Here is a 23327-nt window from a genome sequence, read left to right as displayed (position 1 = left end):
TTCCCCCAAGGAACAGGGTCTCATGCAGCACAACTTAACCTCAAATCCTCTATGCAGAAAGTATGAACTTCATCTCCTGATCCTGCTGCCTCTACCCTGTCTACAAAGGCTGCGATCGCAAGCATACACCACCCTGTATATGCAGTAATGGGGACAGCAGCCAGGGATTTATGCATGCTGTGTGAGCAGTCTAGCAACTGAGCCAGATCCCTAGTGTCCATCAGAGACACATTTCAAATAATGTCCTAAGTGAAATTTTAATGGAAGAGTCACTTAAACAAAATGATCTTGACCATTCAAACAAAGTGGCAAACTGCTCTGGTCTTATGTCAAGTTTATCCAGTTTTTCCATCAAGATTGAAAATACCACACCCATTCTCCCCATTTAAAATGAGCTGAACCCACTATAAAAACACCAAAACCTTCTCCTTATTCACCCAATTTCTAAAGTTTCTAAAATTTCTAAAAACCTAGCTATTGTATTGCAAAGAATAAAAAAAATATAAAGAATATAAGAAAAACTAAGCAATAAGGTTGATATGAGGACCGTTGGCATAAATAGGTAAAAACACTATGACACCCCCCACTTCTCCTTAGCACCCTCTACAGTCACGCTCACAGGAAAGCAAGAATAGACTATAGTAGCTTTTGTCAAATGTTTCTTCTCTAGAAGGACGCCTCCTGAAAGGACTCTTGATAATACAGGAGATACATTCTTGGGGAAAACTCTCCTTTCAGGAAATGTGTAATTTCTTTAAAGCTTTCTCTTTAATTCGGGTGGCCTCACAGTTTTTGCTTAGTAAGTAAATGATGAAGGCCACAGATGTGCAAAAAACCCAACTTCTAAACATTTAATTCCAAAGCTGCTTATGCCTTTAAAAATACTGCATTTATGTTAAAAAAAAATATGAAGAACTTGCTGGTAAATTGTTCACTAGAATTATTTCCAACATCTAAGCCTGAGAAACAATATAAAAACCATTTTTAAGAAAAGCAATAAAAGGTGTGAGGACAAGGACGTAAAGCTGTCCTAGCACTGTGGAAGGACCTTGGGAATTCCCGGATCCCACCTACCCTTCTCCTGTTAGCGCACAGCACGACTGGATGTGCCACGGGTGGTCCTTGATTGAACTAAGGGTGAGGTATTTGGAGATCTCGGCTGCCGTCATACACCCTTTCATATCCTGCTTATTTGCAAAGATGAGAACTGCAGCTTTCCTTAAATCCTGCAATTGACACAAAATACTGAAATAGCAAACCTGTGCACAATCACAAATCAGATTTATATGTCAACCACCATAAACAAATTAAACTCTGAAGTGAGAGCATAAAATACACCTGTAAACTAATTATATGAAAGACCTCTATTTCCCAAAAAATTCTTATACTAACATTTAATTTTAAAATAATCACATTTTAATGCTTATCCTAATAAAGTATAATTATTTTTCTATTTTTGGATAAAAATGGTCAGACTGATAAGAAAATAAACACTCTACATGTGCGATACTCTATACAGGCGAGAGTGATAAACTTATTAGCCTTTACAGAACTTTAAACTCACTAGTAGTGGTCACTGTGGCTTTGGTGGTTTTTTTTTTTATAATTAAAACAATATGACAAACTAGATCAACTGTGACATACACAGGGAAGTAGTGTCACTCTCAAAGTCATGAACTTCAGCTATGTGCACAGTTTTTGGCAGTGCACATTATTAACATAGCTAAATCTCCTGTTTACAGTGCTGGGGCAGGTGAAAGCCACTATGGTGGATTGTGGCATTCCCTCAAAAAAACTAGAAAAATAACGCCGTATGACCCAGTTATACCATTACTGGGTCACCTCAAGAACTCTTAAGCCAACAGGCCACATAGATACATGCACATCCACGTTTATTGTTGCACGAATCATTAGAAGCCTACAACAGAAGTGCTCTAGACGTCTGTTAGCAAAAGAACAAAGAAATGAGGTATATAAACAATAAAAATCTTCAGCAATGAAGAAAAATGAAATATGACATTTTAAGGAATGTGGATGGAATTAAAGAACATTATGTTAAAAGAAATAAGCCAGACTAAGAAAGACAAGTATTTTTCTCTCATATATGCATCTATTTCTAAATTTAGTTTGTGTGTGTACACAGGAGCATAGTGGTCATCAAAGTAGTAAAGAGCATGGTAGGAGGAGACCTCCGGGGAGAAGAACGGGGACAAGAACAATAAAGTGATGGAATTAGTGTGGTCTGAAAGCAGACAGGACTATTTGGAGAGCAGTAATGGGACCAGCAAGGGTGCACAAGGGCACAGAACCAACTGATGGACTCATGGGGGCTCACAGAGATCAGGGGGACTGTAGGATCTGGCCTAGGTCCTCTACATATATGTTATGGCTGAGTAGCTTGGAGTTCCCCACAGTGGGAGTGGGGCTGTCTCTGATCCTTTTGCCTATTTGTGGGGTTCTTTTCTTCCCCCTAGGCTGTCTCATCCATCCTTGACGTGATGGTATGTGTCTAATCTTATTGGAGCATGTTATGCTGTATTTGGTCGATGTCCCAGGAGGCGGGCTCTTTTTGAAGAGATAAGGGTAGATCTGGGGAGAAGAGGAGGTGAGGAGAAAGACTGAGGGAGGGGAAACTGCAGTCAATAAATAATATAAGAAAGAAAAAAGGCTTAACGGCACATGCCTTTAACACCATCACTCCTGAGATAGAGGCAGGCAGATTTCTGTGAGTTCAAGGCCAGACTGGTTTACAGAGCTAGTTTCAAGACAGCCAAGGCTGATAGACAACCTTGAAAAAAAAAAAAGAAAAGGGGGAGACAAGGGCTGGTGAAGGCAGGCAGAGACACACTATATGAAAACACCATTAAATATCATTACTGTGTATGTCAATTTACAAAATCAACTTTAACACACAAACATGAAAAAAGTGCAAGTTACCAAAGATAACATGGAATTTAGTATTTTACACATATGCACAGGAATAACAATTACTACATTTAGATTCGAGATACATCTGAGACAGAAAGCAAACCATACTGGAAGATCCCACAATGCACTTCACACTTTATGCTAAATAGCATGTGCAAGAATATGTTTCATTGTCACTTTTTTATAGCTCAAATATTTATAATCAAACTACCTCAAATCATTCATTAAAGTTATTATAAACTTCTGGCTGAAAGACATTTAAGTTTTGCTACCCTCCACTCCTAATCTCAGCATATCAATTTTTTAAGAGCAGGAATCAATAGTTTTAATGCTGAAAAACAAACAGCTTTTAATAATCATATCAAACAAATTATCAGGATTGAAAATATGTGATTTTTGACACAGCTTAATATAGAAAGTTCTGCTTATGATAAAATGGCCAACACTGTTTCACATTAATCCTTACATAAAACAAAACCAGGACACATATAACTTATTCCAGGTTTTAGAGGTTTGCTTTCAAAATTTACCTCATGAGCCAACATTCTGTATAACTCTTCTTTTGTAATAGCCAGCCGTTCCCTGTCAATGCTATCGACCACAAGAATGATGAACTAGAAGGCAATTTTAAGATAAAGGAAGAAAATTAGTGGCTTGTTGAGTCTTTTGCAAAGTCACTGCAGTGACATTAGCTCTCACTGGGCATCGTCACTGCTCCACAGCACCAGTGCTTTTCCACCAGAGAGAGCTTGACACAGAAGCACAGCAGGCAGGAAAGTCAGATGGTGGCACGAACCAACACCTAACCTCCTAAAGCTCCTGACTGTGCGTAATAAGAAGTAATGTTTACAGCAAAACAGGAATTTAATACTCTCATTAAACTTCAAAGCCTTCATTCTACAATTCATTACACCAATGGGGATCAAATGACCCCCCCCCATGTTAGATATCCTGCATATAAGGTATTTATATTACAGTTAACAAGAGTAGCAAAATTGCAGCTTTGAAATAGGAATGAAATAATTTGGTTGAGGTTCATCATAACATAAGAACTGTATTGAAGGGCTGCAGCATTAGGAGGGTTGAACTTTAGACAATAATTGATTACTTATTTATATATAAAGTCTTTTGCCTATTAATTAAAAGAGCTAATTTCAGAGAAGAAGTGTTTTTCAAAAATAATGAATAAGGTATTTTTTTACAGAAGGAATTTCAGCAATAAAAGCTCAAGAAGAAAGCATGCTGAACTGTGCCAAGTTGCATGCGCTGACGTTAATATGCTAAAAGGCAGGTGGTATTAGAAAAGACAAGGAAAACTGGAGAATCTCTGCATATGTGCCTTTGTGTTGGGGTAGGGTGGGAGATAGGAGTGTGTGTGTGTGTGTGTGTGTGTGTGTGTGTCTGAAGTAAGTCTTAAACATTAAGAATACAAGCAAATGAAAAACTAAATAAAAACAACTTTGTTAAGTACATACAAGAAAATAGTGAAATGGAGCTACTAAACCAAACAGTGTATAAAAGAAAGGGCTAAAAACTCAGGGGTAAATAGTGTCATCCCTCTTATAGAATATGAGAGTAACATAAATCAAGTTACAATAGAGGCTGGAATCAACTTACAGGATAACCAACTACAGTGTAAGCTCAATGCATACTACAAGAAAGGGGAGAATGGCAAAGAAAGGGCAGAATACCAGGAAGTAACTGGATTAATGGGAGGAAGCTATCAGGAATTAATGCCCGGAGCTCCTTACATTACAAAGGAGATGCTCACTTTGGGAGGCCATATCAAAGTAAAGGCTTTCCTCAGAGCACGATTACGAGGGAGGACAAAGTGACAGTGAAGCAGGCTGAAGTGTAATGGACTGTGCGGGTGTGTTGCAATAAATTCTTTGTGGTAACTGAGATATACTTGTAGAAATGGTTTACAAAGAGAGCATGTAATACTAATAGCATGAGTAATAAGATATCTCTAAACCGAGGTTAAGCCCAGATTGTCAGCAATTTCAAAAACTACCCCTCTGAGGTGCTGTAAGTGCACTCGGTCCAGCCTGAACCATCTCATCCTATTTGTGTGTAAGAACTGCCTTTCTTCACCGCTGGGGTCAACTGCAAGTGTTGACAGTGAACTCTGACAAGGTATTTCAGCCACCTGAGCATATTAAAATACTGTTATTCTCCCAGTAGTATTTTACTGTTCAAATGCGTATTCCGCTGCCTTATAACCATATTTGCTCACCAACCACTTCTGTGCTGCTCAACCTCAGTGAAGAAGAGAACCCAGTGCATTTAATGTCTGCAGACTCACAACATGCCACTCTGGTTCATGCACTACACTGGAATACCACACAGAAAACAAAGTGGTTTGTTCTATTTTATTTTAAAAGGCAACGTGCACATCAAAAATTCTTTGTGTTATATTCTTTCAGCTCCATTTTATAAAATGTCACTTTAGAAAACACGATTTCTTAGCTGTCCCTCCTTACAAAGAAAGCTTACATGTGTAACTGAACATTATTCTAAATGATAAAACTAAACATGGCATTATGAGAAAGTCGCCCCTAGACAGACAACCAAGCACAAATGAAGACAATATAGTATATTCCCCAAGCTAATGCTGAAGGAATGAGTGATAATAAGAAAACAACAGAAACTGCTCCACTCTGAAGCTCTGCACACAAGCTCTCTACGGAATTTTCCCACGCACTGCCCTCTCGGGACCCGTCAGTGGCCAACACATTCATCTCTACAGATGATGCTCACCACGCTCCTTAGTCTATCCTGTCTGGGTCTACATGATTTCTAATATAATTATGTGTGCAACAGAACACTGGGAACCCAGCCTCTTGTGCAATATAAGTTTGCAGGTGTTAATATATTCAGTGGCTTCTCTGGACTAACTTCTCTACTTACTTTTAACATAAGCAATTTCTTCCCATACTCAAAATACTCAATAAATATACAACAAAAAATTCTATGTCCTTTGCCTTTTTCTATGCCAGAGGAAGAAAGTATAAAAGCCTTTAAAATGATAGTGATGGCCTGCAAGCCTATCTTTCACATTAATTACATCTGGAAATCTGGGTTGTTATTTGAACCTCATCAGGTGCTCATGTGGCAGTGTCACATTAGTCCAGTCCACGGAGCACTGGCCGTGCCACTGTAAGGATGGTCTGGGCCAGCCAGAGTAAGCCCTCAGCTGAGAAGGATCTCGGCCAGGCATGGCGTTGCACACCTACGATCCCAGTCCTTAGGAGGCAGAGAATCAAGAGGATCCATGTAAGCGACCTCCAGGCCAGCCTGAGCTGCACAGCAAGTTCTGCCAGCCAGGCACATTTTGCATGTATATAACCTATTGGCTTTAATAAAGTAGGTTTATATTTCAATGTTTTCATTGACTATTCTGCCCCTCGTAGGGAAAAAACAATGCAAGTACCCTCTTGAATCTTATCCTCAAATCTCCTCAGAACAAGTCTCAGCAGTAAGACACCACTGTGAACAGAACAAACTCCTTAGGACTCCTACTTGCCTTTCCCTCCATGAGGAAATCTCAATACCTTATTAAAGGCAACTGCTAATATGCTTCTTTACAGCCTAGCCATCTCCTATGCAGACTCTTACAAAATTTTTTAAATTAAAATTCCAAGGTAATTTTGGCATACCTCTGTGTTTGAATAATAGGTGTTCCAGGACGAGCGCAGAGACTCTTGACCCCCAATGTCCCACATGAGAAAATGAGTGTTCTTCACAACTATCTCTTCAACATTGCTTCCTATGGTTGGAGAAGTATGAACTACTTCATTCATTAAGCTGTTGAAAGATAACATTGAAAACTCTGTAAATCTTGAGAACCCCAAGCACATTTCATCTCTTTGTTAAGAGAAGTCAACCTTCCCTACTTATAACAATCATAATAATCGCTAACACAAGAAAGAGAAGCTTGGAGACTTCCTGCACAAATAAAGACGTAAACACAGCACAACCCCTAAATACTATTGTCTCCTTTTTAATGAGATGAACTGCAGGCCTGACACAAAGAGATGGGAACACACTGGAGTGGGTTTGAATGTCTATGGGCAAAACACCAATATGACCAGTTATTGTATCAGAACCAATGTTCCATACTGAAAGAGCAATTTCTGGATAACTGTGACAACATACTTGCAAAGTAGCAATAACTCAGTAATATCCTATGCATCATTTTTGCTGAATGTCTATGTAAGCACAGTGAGAGTTAATACAGCCATAAAAACAAGTTTAGGCTCACCAACCTATAATCTTAAGGTCACGGACAAATAGAAATCGTACTTCAAATGAACTATATTTAGGATATTGATTTTCATATCACTTGCATTCTTATTGACTGCTTAAACACTTCATTTAAAATGTATAAACTGGCTGATAACATTCCATGATAACATGTATTTGAAGACACTTATAATTTTCTCTTAAGTTTACATGTTATGTGTTTAACAATGTGCACAAGATTGTTATCAAAGAAAAGCTTCAGAAATAATTGAGATTTATATTAAAGGCTAAATGATATTAAAATACATTTTGGCTAATGAATAAAAATATACTAAAGGAAAGTAACAATTCAACTCTGAAATAATAACAAAAGAAGCCACCTGTTAGCAAATGTGTTAGTTAGACATTTGGAAAGTGAGCACCTCAGGCAACTGAAGGCTAACAATACTGCTTTCTTTCCACCCTCTTCTTTTGCAAGCAGGGCCAGGAATTTTAGCTCAGTGTCTCAGGGGGAACTGCTCTGCTGAGCTATAACCCAGCCCTAAACCAGGGGGATTTAAATGCAAGATGAGGGAGGGAGGGATGAGATTCACATAACAGTGCCAAGTACAGTGTGACTGTTCGTTAAAATGTTCCAGGTATGTAAATCATGGCAAACCCTCGCCAGGGGATTCAGGAGGTGTTCATTACTGACAATGAGCTTAATGTACTTCTGAGAATTTCAAGCCTATCTCTGAAAGCTCCTAGAGTAGCATTTTGACCGCCATCATTTCAGACGAGTCTGGCTCTGTTAAACAATCCCAAAGCTCTTAGGGGAGAGCAGCTTCCCAGAGACAGCACTCAATTGATGCACGGCTCCTGAGGGAGCATTACACGAGAGTCATCTCATCACCTCACCCCAGGATAGGCTGCACTTCATTTTGGTTTAATATTAAAGCCCATTCTTCCTTGGGAAGTCACAGAGAGAATACTTGCTGAAGGCTTTAGTGAGTCTAGGACATTTTATTTTACTTTTTTATTTGGTAAAATAAAAAAGTTACATGTCTGACTACTGCATTATTAAAACTGGGAAGAAAGGCATCTCATTACTCAGCAAAGGTTTTCAGGAACTGTTAAGTAGGCACCAATACTTACAACTGATAAAGAATGGTGGTCTTCCCTGCATTATCCAGTCCCACAATGATTACTTTGTGCTCTAAAAGAAAAGAAAAGAAAACAAGCCATGAACATTTACACTACTGCTCGCACGCTACAGCACAAGCTTCCCACAGTGGTGATTTTAACCCAGAGGTGCTTAGTTCACCTGTTAAGCACCCACTACTGGAAAGCCATGGGAGGAAACTTTCCGCAGTAAGGACCTACCGTGAGTGACACAATCCACTCCGCGTTTTCTATGGCGTTCTACTGCTAACATGTTTAGACTGGTTAGGCAGAAACAGAGACTTTTAGTCACTCCTGAGTGGAGGCTGGGTCCTCAGATAAACACCTGACATCGTGACGTAAACTGTGAGTGTAAAGCGCTGGCTCTCCACGCCTGCTCAAGGTCTGCTCTGCGAATCAGCGCTAAGTGATTTAACGTGAGGAAATTTCCCACTCACATGTACTAACATTTCTGCCTTTCATTTAAAAATGACATTTGCTGCTGAAAACTGCAATGCTCTTTCCATTAGCAGATTTTTATTTTTATATTAATTGGCAGAAATAAAGGCAATTACTTAGCCTTCAATGGTTTTTATTGAAACATGTTTTATGTAATCATTCTAAGTAGGTGTATCTGCTGACGCTGCCCAACAAAAGCCTTTCCCCTCTGATGACAGGCACTAAATAACCATTTTGTTATAGGCAGTTATTAGGCTTAATTATTCTGTTAAATGGTACATATTTTGAAATCTGCTTTGAATATGTGATTTAAAAAAAACCCAAATTTATTCAGAGTACGTTCAAAATTGCCCTCTCTTGGTGCACAGGGGGATTCAATAAGCCCCCACTCCTAGTGAGAAGCCACTGATAGCTGACGACTCCTGGGGAAATGGAGATTCAGTTTCCTTAAAAGTGAGGATCCAGGTAGTCAACGCGCCTTGACCAAGATTATGTGAGCACAACAGAGAGGGCTTGGGGGGGGGGGGGGACAGAGAGACAGAAAGACAAAGAGGGAAGTAGCAAGGGAGAAGGGAAGGAGGAGGTGAGAGGGGAAATGAGAAGGCAGAAGGTTGGGGAGGAAGAAAAAGAGGACACAATGCTGGGAGGGAGTTGTGGGGATCTGGGAGGAATGAAGGGGAGGAGTTGGGGGAGGATTAGGATGTGACTATGACCAAAATACATTGCATGTATGCATGTATGAAATTTTCAAAGCACAAAACAAACATTAAAAATTCCCATCTCCAGCACAAAATGCTTAAGGAGCGCTACTGCTCCAGGGCTTGGGCAGGGCAGGGAGTGCCACAGGAACATGGGAGACAGGTGCTTCTCTCAGGAGCCTGGGACTCTTCTCCCAGAGTGCCTCCCTGAGAGTGACCACCCTTCACCGCCATTGTCTCTTCCACTGGCCTTTGGGGACAGGTAGCTGTGGGACCCCAGGGTAGGGCTCTGGCTAAGGACTCCAGGGACAATTCCACTCTCACACCAGATTAGAAAATAGTTTAAAGGTTGATGATATCAGGTATGAACCAAGAATGTAGGCCCTCGATTTAAACACCATTAAATGTGTAACAATCAGTCTAAGAGACAATGTAGTACCATTTGCTTAAAAGAAAAAAAAAATGCTTCCTCTCTGATCCACATCTTCACTTTGACAAATTTTCTCACGTTTTCACAGAGACAAAAATGGCCCAAGAATGACAGTAGCGCTTCCCTAGCAAGAGCCTGGGACATCCTCAGACATCAGTAGGCCACCATATTAGCTTAGAGATATAAGAAACATTAAATAAATCTTTTTTATCAAATATTATAAAGCTTCTGTTTGTGACAAGGAACTCAAATCTTTTTATGCCCCTGCCCTTAACCTTACAAGACTTGTGTGCATATTTGAACCCACTTCTCCTGTGCCCCCAAAGTAAAACCCTCTGTCTGCACAAAGGCCATGCGCTTGATTAGTGGCAGACCCCTCCTCTTCATTTCCTTGGCACCAAGTCTTCTACAACTAGTTAATTATAAAAGACATGGGGTCAGACCACAGCCAATAAGGAAAAGACAGACTCCCCCCACCCCTACCAGAAAAAAAACCAAGTGCATGTCTCTGAGGGCTTGCCTTTAGGATTGCACCCTCTTGATCAAGAGTCAAGTTTTGCTGGTAAGTTTTGCTGGTAGAGGCACTTCCATTGGAGTGGTGGTCTCTTTCTTTAAGACCCCAAGCTTGCTTCTAACACAGAGCAGCAACAGATTAAAACAGTTGGTAGCCTGAGAAGAGAAGTATGTGATAATATCTATCACCATGGAGATATGCTCGTACCTTAAGTGTAGCACTGACCTGTAAGCTTAGCACTCAGGAGGATCCTAAATGCAAGACTAGTATAGGCTACAGAAATAAGATGCTGCCCTAAAGTAAACAAAAGAAAAAGAAACGAGACAGCCTATATGAAGGCCAAAACCGGGAACATTTCACTTTAGAGCCCTGCTTCCAATGATAAGCTTTAATGAGTATCAAAATACTGCTAATACAGTTTTTAAAGCTTTAACAGTGTGTCCACCAACAAAAAGACAAAGCACAATCTGTGGACAAATTGCGATGACAAACTTCTGTATTTATCAGTAAGAACTACCTGTAGTATATTACAGAACAAGTAGACAGTGGAAAGGCTGTTTTCATTTCATAACAAAATGATTATAACTGACTTAACTTTCCTTCTGGGGCTATTGGCTTGAATTTCCTAGGTTGTAATGGAATGAACCTTGACGCACTCCACTGGTTTGTTGTTCCTTAAAGATAAGAGCAAGAACACTCTTTATCAGCAGAGGAACGAACAGATTGCTTGGCATTGGGCATTCTCAATATTTTTGACTGCCTAGCTCTAGAGACCTCAGTATGACTGCAGCAATGAGAAAAAGGCCACCGGAAGAGCCAGACTTGGCTGCACAGAACCCTGCTCAGGGATGAGAGTGGGCAGTAGCACGAGATGTTGTACTGTTCAAACAACTTATGTGGGTAACTACAACTAATTCTTTATTGTATTAGGGTGAGTGTTGTAGAATATTTGTATACTGTAAAAATACGTCTTTGCCAAAACACCTTCTGATTATATATATGTTTTTCAAGACAGGCTTTCTCTCTAATTGGTTTAATAGAGCTGAACAGTCAACAGCTAGGCAGGAGACAAAAGGCGGGAATTCTGGGGAGAGAGAGGAAGAAGAGGAATCTATGCTCAGGGATTTTGCCCACAAACTCAGAACAAGTAGGACATGCTGTACTAAGAAAAGACAAAAGTCATGTGGCAGGACATAGATGAATAAAAACAGGTTAGCTTCAGATGTAAGAACTAGTTGGGGAAAAATGTACACTAAGGCCAAGTTTTCATAATTAATAATAAGCCTCCGCGTCACTATTTTGAAGGTAGTGATCCAAAGCTAGTCTGACTACAGGTGAGGATCCTAGTATTGAAAGTCTGATGTCTACACTCCTTTATAATGCATCATTTTGAAAGGTTGGTCTCCAGGTGCACCAAGGGAAAGAGGCTCTGGTGGTGGACGGGGATCAGACTTCAAGTTCAAACACTGGGGTTTTATCTTTCAGATCCCCTTTCTTCACTTTATATGGAACTCTAGCAATTAAAACAAGGCTCACACGTTTAGCTCTTTCTTAAGATGAAGATGTGCACAATATCCTTCAGAGAAAGAGGCCTAAGTACTCAGGAAAGCTCACCAACAACTGAAGTCTACACATACAAACACCAACAGAAAGGACTGTCCTTTGTACAGGCATGAAGTAGTGCAGTTTATTTTAGATCTTAGCTCTGAAGAGCTATCAAGACCATCTATACATCAAAAATGAAAGCAGGTTCAACGGCCAGCTACTAAAGGCCACGTTCACAAAGGCCAGTTGCCCTGTTACATAACTGCACCTCTCCCTCCAACTGTCGTGAGTTCGTCAATGGCTAAACAATTCTTCCACACATACTAACTAGTGAAAGTTTTTCACTCTAAGAGCAGTGAGAAAAATGTATAAAGTAATGTGAATGCATGTACATAGAATCTCCTTCTAAGGAAAAGCATAAACAAAAACAACAAAACAAACAACCCCTGAATGTACTGTCCCTATGCAATGCTTCAATGACGACGGCGTGAAGCTCCCTTAAGGGTCCCTTTGACAGAGTGGACTGTTTCGGGTCAGTACAGTGGCAGAGATACTTCTGTGTAGTGTACCCCGTACTGTCATGTCTAAGAGGAACCCAGGCTCGAAAAGACGACAGCTCTTGGGCTCTACTGTTGTCTTTCGGTTGGGCAGAATCAATAGGCCACAGACAATCAACTGAATGGTGTCAGAGACATTTTCTGTGATGATGCTTAAGTGTTAATAATGTCCCTCATCTGTACCATAGAAAACAAATAAATGGCAAAAGGCATTTGACTACTCATATTACTCAGCAGTGACTGTTAGCATCGTTGACCCAAGAAGTTAAAAAGAAAGGAAAAAAACAAAAGAAAATAAAACTCTTTAAGACACTACTGAGATCAAGGTAGTATTGATTGCAAATGAGAAGAACTCATTCCCAAAGTCAAAACTGCTGCCAATCTGATGGGACATCGATGCCATTTAATGTACATTAATGTAATTTAATGTCGTTTTGACCTCTATTTCGCTTGACTTTAGATCTCAAGTTGTGCTGAGTCATTTAAAAACCCCAAACCCTATCTGACTCTCAAGCTATGGAGAGAAGAAAGGGTTCTTTCTTCTACGTCCTCGAGCCCCTCTCTCAGGAAAACCAACCACGCAGCTCACTGTCGCCAACAGCCTAAATTTATTATTTAAAACAGGTTTTGCAATATCCAATGGACCCATTAGCCATTTTAAGAAGCATTATTAAATTCGACTTGCTGTCACAGAACACAAGGTCACACACTGCAGTCTGCATCTGTGAAATGCTAGGAAGAGCAGCAGGGCTGTGAAGGACCAGCCTGGTCCGGGCACACAATAAGAAATGCCACGAATATGAACAAACGAGAAAAACTAAAAGAAAAATAAATTGTGAACGGTTGTGTTTTTAGGTCTAGGGTCATGCTCGTAGATGAGCACAGGCGGGAAAATGGCTCACAAGAAACATAATGAGAGCAAAAATTTCAACAAAAAAAAAATCAAGAAAAATTAAAGTCTTCTCCTGTACTTTTTCTTACTTTCATTAGCATGAACAAAATTTCCTAGAGTTTTGGTTAAGAATATCATTATTTAACAGAATAATACTGCTGGGGGAAAAAGGTCAGAGAAGCACTATAGTGACATCATTTTAAAAATTGTGAAATAACAGATGCAAATTTAAGTTACATTAAGATTCCATGTTGTTAAAACACTACAAAATGGTAAACTTCTTTTTAATGTACAAGGGAAATTTCCTGACACACAGACTGCTACCTTCTGGCATAAGCGGCTCTATCAACAACGTGACTACAGGAAGTTTTGCATGATTAGATACTAATTAAAATGTCAGATGCAGTGATGCAGTGCATGCGGAGCAATCACACACAGACTACACCTCACTGACTGCAAAGGCTATGGGCTCTTCGTGTCCCTGCAGGCTCTCCAGCCTCTCCCAATCCCTTCAATGTAACATCCAATGTATCGCGTCCATCTGATGATTCAGCTGCTACAGTCAGTGGATCATGTCCATCTGATGATTCAACACTTCCCTCCAGAGTGCTGAAGGCAAGCACTTAAAAGTCTCATCAGTACAAAACACCATTAGGACAAAGTGACAGAGTGAGGTATGCATCTCTTGAAAAGAGCTGAACCCCAACTTTCAGCTAAGGAAAGAAATGTCAGTAATAATAAAGTAAACTCTTAAGTGGCTTATCTTTTTTATTCTTATTTTTAAAGACAAGGCCTCCTTGTAGACCTGGCTGGCCTCCAATTATGTAGACTAGGCTGGTCTCAAACTCAGAGATCTGCCTGCCCCTCTGCCTCTGAGTGCTAATATTAAAGCTGTGTGCCAATATGTCCTGCTATGTTTGACACATACTTTATAAGTTAGTATCCATAATTATCCTGGGAAAAACTGACATCACTCCTCAGTTTACTCATGAGGAAACTAAGTGTATTGGCTGCTTTTGTGTGTCTGTCTGACACAAGGTAGACTCATCAGAGAGAAAGGAGAGCCTCAATGCTTCCATGAGATCCAACTGTAAGACATTTTCTCAATTAGCAATCAATGGGGGTGGGGGCAGACCATGTGGGTGGTGCCACCCCTGGGCTGGTGGTCCTGGGCTCTATAAGAAAGCAGGCTGAGCAGGCCATAAGTCTAGCCCGTAAGCAGCTCCTCTCAATGGCCTCTGCATCAGCTCCTGCCTCCAAGTTCCTGATCTGTTTGAGTTCCTGTCCTGACTTTCTTTAGTGGTAAACAGCAATGTGGAAATGCAAGCCAAATAAATCCTTTTTCCCCCAACTTGCTTTTTGGTCCATGGCATTTTGTCACAGCAACAGAAACCCTAACTAGGACACGAGGCCTCCGGCTATATAACCTCCCACATCATCTACTGGGAGGGAAAGATGGTCTTAGCTGGCGTTTGAATCCAGGGATGGGCTCTAGATAATGTACTCTGGTTAGCTTTGAACTCTATATATCAAGTAGCAGTATGGAGACAAAAAAAGTTTACACCTATAAAAAAAATCCTTTCATACATTAGATGCTTAAAATGAGTATAAAATCCTAAAGAAAAAGATAATCATGCTATGCATCTTAACTTCTCCTTGACCTAGTAGTATAAAAACATACTTTATTAGCAATAAACTACAAGGCTGAGTATGTTGTCCCAGAATGAAGTTTCTCCACTTCAGCCAAGAAATGAGTATTAACCAAACTTTAACTAGTGTAAAAAAATAGTTCATCAGGTGGAAGAAAACAAGCTTCTGGTAAACAAAAGAACTAAATACAGGCAGAGCAGCATCAAATACTCCGAGAAGGTCCTCCAAAGACATCAACACAGGCAGAGCAGCATCACAGACCGAGATGGTCCTCCAAAGGCATAAACACAGACCGAGAAGGTCGCCACAGTAACAAACTGCTCCAACTGAAGCATCTGCGGAGACCACAGAGATGTGCTTCTTCAGCTCACTGAACAAAAGCCATGGTAAGACTGCAGACCTGATCCGATATAATCACCTTAGAAGCATGTGAGCTGCCCACCAGAAGGCTCTATTCTGGAAGGCTGATGTTCAAGGGCACAGGCATCTAACCCATGTGTTTTAAGCTTGTTCTAAGCAGTACTCAAGTTGAAAATAATTCACATCTTGACCCAGAACATGACCTTCAGTACCTGAGGTAGATTCTGAATGTTTTCATTTTAGAAAGTTCATTTCTTTTTAAACTAAATATGCATCCATAATGATTCATGCAGCTGAGAAAATATGGAACTATAAATTGAAAACGTAAACTAGGTGAGTACAAAAATGTGAAAAATAATCCAAACTTGAGAAGTTTAGTAAATTTCAAAAAAAGTTAAAGAAAAAGTAAACTCCAAAAAGGTAATTTGTTATAAAGCAAAAGATGATGAAAAACCATGAAACAAGGAAAAGAAAGAAAAGAAGAAAAAGAAAAAAGTCAGGATACATAAAGAGAAGCCTCATCAGAAAGAAAAAAGTAGCAGCTGCAGTCTACACACCATGAAAAAAAAAAAGAATTGGCGAAAGATGCTGTGTGAAGCAAACATACATTTTTACAAATATAAGCAATATATAAACATTTCAGGTAAGAGACTGTCACCAGCACAAGTAAGCTGAACAAATATGAGATAAATTTATCCCTATTTTAAAACTTTATATAGGAGTTGAGTTGCATAGAAGAAACTATGCCACCATATTCTTTAGGTTTATTAAATATGCAAATAAAACATGAGTCACAATCCAGCAGCATGAAGACAAGTGGTGGATGCAACTGAGCTGCAAATGCGTGCATTCTATAGGAAATATGGCATTTGCTCCCTTAGTTGACAGCACAAAGAATCTATGTTGCAGTCTCTAAGAGGGCATCATAAAAATAATGCAGAAAGAGATAAAAAGTCAATAAAGAAAGGAATTTTTTTTTTACAAAAAGTCACTTAATGCTAAAAGTGGAAAAGAACAGTACAAACCAGAAACCAAGCACAAGAAACACAGTCAACAGCGAAGTGACAGACTGCACCACAGTACGTTCCACCAAGCATTCCAGTCAATTTCACAGGGCAAGTTTCACAACGGTCTCAAAAGCACACAGCAATATGCTCTTATGTAAGAGATACACATGAAAAAAAGACTAAGGCAAACGTAAGCTCAGCATTCACAAAACATTATTCAAGTGTAGAACACAAGTTTCCTCTCCAAAGGTAAACACTACATGATCCAATGAGATGATAGAAGCATCATTGGTCTCAACAAATGTGAAGTGAGGCTTTTACACATTAGGAAGCAAGATTAAGCTATCAAAAACAAATAAATGCAAAAATCAAAACTAAAATTATGTGCAAACTAGGCAACAAACATCAATAATTCAATAAAAAATAAAATCACACAAAAATATTTCAAATTGAATAAATGAAACACAACACATTAAAACAAGTGGCTAGATCAATAACTAAAGGGACATTTTCAACTCTAAAATGCTTATATTTGACATGTGTTTAAGAATTTAGTAATAAAAACAAACCTAAAGTAGGTAGGAAGACGGAAATATATAGCAGTAGTTTAAGTTAGAAAACTGAGATTAAGCAAAGTTCAAGGACTCTGTAAGCAGAGACTGCACTTTCACTTCCCAGCCGCTCAGACCTGAATAATCACACAAAAACCGTATTAATTACAACACTGTTTGGCCAACAGCTAAGATGTATTCCTAGCTAGGTCTTACATCTTAAATTAATCTATTTTTATTAGTCTATGTATTGACACAAGGCATAGGCCATGGCATTATCTCGTTTTCTACACGTCTTGTTTCTTTGGCAGCCAGCTAGCTGGCTGACTCCGCCTTCTTTTTCCCTAAATTCTATTTAGTTTTTCCACCTAGTTATATTCTGCCCTGTCATAGGCCAAAGCAGCTTCTTTATTAACCAATGACAATAAAACATATTAATAGCAAACAGAGGGGAATCCCACATCAGGACTCCACTGAACTTCAAAACTCACCATGGTTGTAAGGTCATAACCAAGATTATGGAAATAGCCTAAAGATCAGTGCAATAGAACAAAACACACAGAGCTAAGGCTCACTTGTTTTTTTAAAAATGACAATCTGAATTTCTACAAGAGCTCCAAAGGGGGAAAATATCTTCAGAAAAATCAAGTAGAAGAAGTAGACATCCACGTGAAAATGTGGAAATCCACCCCTATTCACATCACAACAGAAGATAAATTGAAGTCTATCACAGACATTAACAGAACAGCTCACACTTCTGGAGGAGAGGAACAGACATCTTGAAGCTATCAAAAACAAAGAGCCATTACAAATATTTGAGAGAGCTAGCTTGATGACAAAAGTTTAAAAGTTTTTTAAGTGGGAAAGAAACTAAACTGTCTACGAACAGCAAGTAAGGACAAGAAAGATGGCACGACAGCACTCACCAGATGACTAGAACTGAAGGCTGACAGCATCATTTGCTGGTGAGGACATGGAACTCTGCCGCCAAGAGCATGAGGGAAGAGATTGTAGCAACTTCAAAAATAAGAGCAGTTTACCTGTTCTGTGACTTAGAAAATGCTATTTTTACAGACTGCTCTAAGAGAAACAGCGCCGTCTAGGAAAGTTCTCAGAGGATCCAGGGGTGGCTTGGGGTAGAGCATTACTCAGCCCTCTGTAGGCCCTGAGCTCTACGCCCTGGATCATAGGGCTGATTGTCTTTTCACTACTCACAGTGTTTAACCCATCGGGATATAAGGGGAGAGTCACAAGACAGTTATGGAGAACACTTTCAATGTGAAAAGCTATTCAAAACTACATCAAAACAGAAAATAAGGCCATGTCAGGTAAGAGTGACAACAGTCTTCACCAAAATATGCCACTAGAACAGTAGGAACATATCTGCAGGACCAAAATATTCAACAGGAAGATTTGAAGACAAAAATAAATAAAAATAAATAAACTAAGACTAGAACACCATCCACGGTAAGAAAATATTCAACAGCAAGATTGGAAGACAAAAATAAATAAATAAATAAACAAACAAACAAACTAAGACTAGAACACCATCCATGGTAAGAAAATGTTTATGTGCATCTTTGGCAGCCACCTTAGCACACACTGGCAACAGAATGTACAGAAAAACAGGAATAAACCCTAAAACAATAAACAAATAAACTTTCTAGTGTCAAAGAAGGTACATATTTAAATTGAAAAATTCCTGACCACCACAGAAATAAATGAAAAAAACAGACATATGTGGAATTATATTTTTTTGAAAGTTAAAATTACCAGAGGTAAAGATAAAATTCTTTAAAAAAAACCTACTAGATATAGAAAATCCATCAAGAAACTACAGTTTTACTTAGCAATAGTGGAAGCTGGAGGTCAAGACAATGTCTTCAAAATTCCATCAGAAATGTTTCCCAATTCAGAGCTAAACCAGCTATAAGTCAGGAGTGAAGATAAGTGATACATTTCCAGCCATCCGAAATTGAAAAATTGCAATTTACAGATGTTCTTTTTGTGGGTGGATGGGGTGGGAACTGAGTATCTCCTTCCATAACCTCGGCTATCCCTGAACTCACTGTGTAGACCAGGTTCAAACTTGAACTGAACCAGATGTGCCAGTCTCTGCCTCCCAAATGCTGGGGTTATAGCTCTATAGATACCTTTGTGGCATATTTTAAATAATTGTATAGCTTTTTGCTTATTTGATTTGGGTTCTGGTTTGTTTGTTTGAGGTAAAGTCTCTCTACACAACCTTGGCTATCCTGGAACTCACTATGGAGACCAGGCTGGCCTTGAACTCACACAGATCTGGCTTTTTCTGTCTCCCAAGAGTTGGGATTAAAGGTGCGCACCACTATGCTTGGCTAAATGTGTGTACTTTTGAAAGGAAGACATCATGCAAGTATACCCTAACATGGCAGCAAAGACAAGCCCAAAACAGCTATGCCCTGGGGATGGCAAAGGAAAGCCAAAGCGGCTGCTGGGTGGCAAGGTGGGAAATGGGCGGGGCCGAGCTTTGGGTACTGCAATCTCTCAAGCAAGGAAAGGAAAACTAAGATGCTGCTGTGATTTTACAAACTGAAGGAAAAACTGTGAGACAATTAAAGCAAATCATAGCTCAGTATAACCAAACTTTATCACCACAATAAAGACAACTTAAGAGTGTAGACCAAACCAAAGGTCTCTATCACTGGGACAGAGGAAAGGAAACAGGCATAAACGTGCTTTCTCCTCCTCTAAGATAGGATAAATGGCCAGGCGGTGGTGGTGCATGCCTTTAATCCCAGCACTCGGGAGGCAGAGGCAGGAGGATCTCCGTGAGTTCGAGGCCAGCCTGGTCTACAAGAGCTACTTCCAGGACAGGCTCCAAAGACTCCAGAGAAACCCTGTCTCGAAAACTAAAAAAAAGGGAGGATAAATGATCATGGCTATAATTCCCGTCTAGACATACTATTCTAAATGAATACAGCAGTGTAAAGAGATGTGGGGAGCTGAACGACTGAGCCATACATTATGATTTTAGCATTACTGCACTTCAAAATATAATGTATATCTTACTACTATACTACATTTTATACTGAATGAAATTAAAAAAAAGAAAGAAAAAGGCAAAACTAACACCCAAAATAAGTCTATTTTGACAGGTACTGTGACTAAAACAGTAAGAAAAAGTTCATGCCTCAAGGAGATTATTTCTACTGAGTGAACAAAACAAAAAGAAACTTATAATACAATCACAAACAGTGACAAACATTCCTCCAAGTCAGTAATTACACAGGGTTAACGCTAGGCAGGAAGTGGGCCGCTTCTGGCAAATCTGTCAAGGAATGACGCTAACTAGTGGTCTTGACCAGAAATCTGGATGGAATCAAGGACTGGACTTTTCAAAAGTAGGAGACAAACATGCTCCAGGAGACTGGGAACAGATTTTGTTTGATGTGGAGAGAACCAGCAGAAGTCTAGAATTAAGAACAGAAATAGCCCAAAGGGAAAGGTTAACAAAACAGCCAAAAGAAAAAGCAACACTTAGCAACAACAGACGGCGCCCAGGTGGACAGCATAAAATTCCCTAATGAGAATGAAATGAGTTAGATGACATAATTATTAAGTTATTGCCTTTGGTTATGAAAATAAACTGCAATTAAAGCCTATTTCATCTGTGTTTTTGGTTAAGCAGGTGTCTAAAGACAGTCCTATTTGTATCCTACTTTCTGTTACAAAACGAAACAACACAAAGTTCCACCACACAATGTACAGTTTAGTGAACTTATCCCCAGGAAGATACCTCACATGAAAGGATGCTCCGAGCTCTCTCAGAAACCACAAAAGCATGGTAAGAGTGAGGACTCACTGAAGGAAAGATAAGGGAAAGAAGTCTGTAGGCTGCTAAATTCTTTCATACAGGCTGCACCTTCCAGCCTTATCTTGCCTGATGTCCACCCCACCCCATTCTAATTTAACTGGTAGAGTTAATATTATCGGACAGGTTATTCCAAAATCCACTGGGCACTACTAAGTAAGAAGTGCACAATAGTTAAAAAAATGAAAATGCAACACAGGTAACTTTGTTTATAAGGAAAACAAAAATTTCAGCCTACTATATGAATCTGATCCCATTACTCCACTTCAGGAAAACACCTAATGACCAGACTCTTCCTTCACTGATTCTGCTACTTCCTGTGTTCAATGCACTGTCTTGGTCAGCATGGAAGAACCTCAGTGATACAGTTTCTTAGTTACAGCTCCAATCTCATCAAGTGAAGTACAACTGCACAAACTAATTAAACCACGCTAAGTTTCCTTAGGTGTATCCAACCTATTCCTCTTTGTGTACGTTAGCCCATCTGCCTCCACCAATAAGCCCAATTCTACTCAGTCTACCTTGCATTCACCCCAATCTGCCACTCAGTGTCAAGTCCAGGTACATCTTACCCTGAAGGCTTCGAGGAACCACCTGAGGCGGGCCAACTCCATCACCCCACACGTAGAAACATCTACAAGCAATCTCCTACACTAACTCTTGCGTGTTCTGAGAGCACAGACTTGGCATCGTGGTTGTTTGTAATCTCTGCAGCTACCGGTCTAATTTGGAGAACTGGTTTACTGACTAAGGAAGTAATCGTGAGTGAGAGAAAGGGACACAACCACCAGCTCCCAAAGTTCAGCAGGAAGGGGAAAGAATTGTTAAGCAGAAAGGGGGCTATGGAAGCTCAAACAATTTTTCAAAGATGGAAGTGGCCACACGAAGGCTTTCATCATCTTCCATGATTGGCCTTTTCACCCCCTTTCTGCTTATGGAATCCTCTAATGAACAGAGATAAAAGACAGCAATAACCAACAAAAAAGGGAGAATCAATTCTCTGACAATTTTTATTGCTTAGGCTCAGGCGTGTGAGTGTGTGTGTGTGTGTATCATTGCATAATTTGTTTATATTTACATAAACTTAACTGTATAATCAATATAAATATGGTTATATATTGAAATATTCCTTGACATGGTACATTTACAAGCATTAGAAAATTTTTAAGCTGCTGGAAAAAAAAGAATATATTACATTCATGGGTAACACCGCAGGCAGCTGAACTCTGGACACTTTGAAGTCACTTAAAAAGGGTATTTATTGGTAGCACTTGCATAGATACGCGCACGCGTTAGTGTGCTTGCATGTATTTATACTCATAAGCTTGAAAAAGGTTTTTTTTTTTAAATCCACCCACAGGACAAGTGAACTAAAGCCGTTCAAATTCATTTCACGGTTTAAATCCACAAAATAGATAAACACCTTAATGTTAGGAATTGGTACTCATGAAAACAAAACTAGTTTATAAATCACACCCTTTCAAAATGAAACAAATAAAAAAAATGGTTTTAATTCTCTGAAACCAGTCTGTTACAAGAATGCCCAAGACTTTATCACTGGGCCCCCTTTCTGTCCGGCACCAACTCTTCTCAAGCTTATTCTGAGTAGGAACAGGTTTTACAACTTCTAGGTATTTCCTGACCTGTTCTAGAATAACTACGGCCACGTAACATCTTACACATAACCGAAAGCATTTAGTTTTTTTTTTCAACGCCTACGGGGGGTGGGGGGAGAGCTGTGCCTTGTGTGTGAAAATTTCAGAAACCTGTACACCTGAATTATCATCCTTGACTCTTAACGAGCAGAAATCAGAGCCAAGTCGGATAACGTGAAGGTGCACTGGCTCAAACAAGGGGAAGGTAAACAGTGCAAAACTAATGTTTCCTGTTAAAGAAAAGGAAAGTTTGGGGTTCTTGTGAAAACACTTTTCTACAGCTAATCAGATCTAAGTCTGGTTCACTGAGACGAAAAGGCCCGCAAACAGAATGCAGAAATCTGTTTCCACCTTGGCTGGATAAAATCCGGACACGCATGGGATTCCCGACCACCAGCGCCTCCCCTGCCGGGGCTCCCAGTCCCGAGATCCGAGTTCTACCCTGAGCCCGAGTCCCGATCTCAAGCTAGACTTGCTGGCGCCGCGTCCACCAGCCCGCTGGCCTCACCTTGGTTACAGAAAAGGCTCCACAGTTTAGCGAAGATCAGCCCCATCATGAGCCCCGGGCGGGACAGGCTCCCTGGGCAGCACTCGGCGGCAGGTGCCGCGGCGCCCGTGGTGGAGCCGACCCGGAGCCGCCGAGCCTGAGTCCCCCGAAGCTTCGGTCCTCCGCGGAGCCGGGAACCGCCGCAGACTCCTTTGTTCGCAGCGCGCTGAGCCCAGCCCCGACCCGTAGTCGTTCCGTCGGCGCCCACCTACCCAGCACAGCCTCAACCGGCCGCGAGCCCCGCCCCCGCCCCGCCTCCCCACCGCAGCCCGGGACCACCCATCGCCGGAAAGTCC

General features: G+C 40.2%; 1 protein-coding gene across 1 annotated transcript in view; it reads right to left on the bottom strand.

Annotated features, from left to right (window-relative positions):
• Window positions 1-23327, bottom strand: part of Arl5b (ARF like GTPase 5B) — a 29048-nt gene extending 5721 nt beyond the window's left edge. The window contains exons 1-5 of the mRNA XM_075970557.1: window positions 22993-23327; window positions 8308-8368; window positions 6588-6735; window positions 3459-3542; window positions 1075-1226 (exon numbers count right to left, since the gene is read on the bottom strand). Of these exons, the coding sequence (XP_075826672.1) occupies window positions 1075-1226; window positions 3459-3542; window positions 6588-6735; window positions 8308-8368; window positions 22993-23041 (494 nt within the window). The 5' untranslated portion in view covers window positions 23042-23327. The remainder of the gene's footprint in view (window positions 1-1074; window positions 1227-3458; window positions 3543-6587; window positions 6736-8307; window positions 8369-22992) is intronic.

The sequence above is a fragment of the Microtus pennsylvanicus genome, chromosome 4, assembly GCF_037038515.1.
Source record: "Microtus pennsylvanicus isolate mMicPen1 chromosome 4, mMicPen1.hap1, whole genome shotgun sequence".
Lineage (NCBI taxonomy): Eukaryota > Metazoa > Chordata > Mammalia > Rodentia > Cricetidae > Microtus > Microtus pennsylvanicus.
This window is presented reverse-complemented; position numbering and strand designations above follow the sequence as displayed.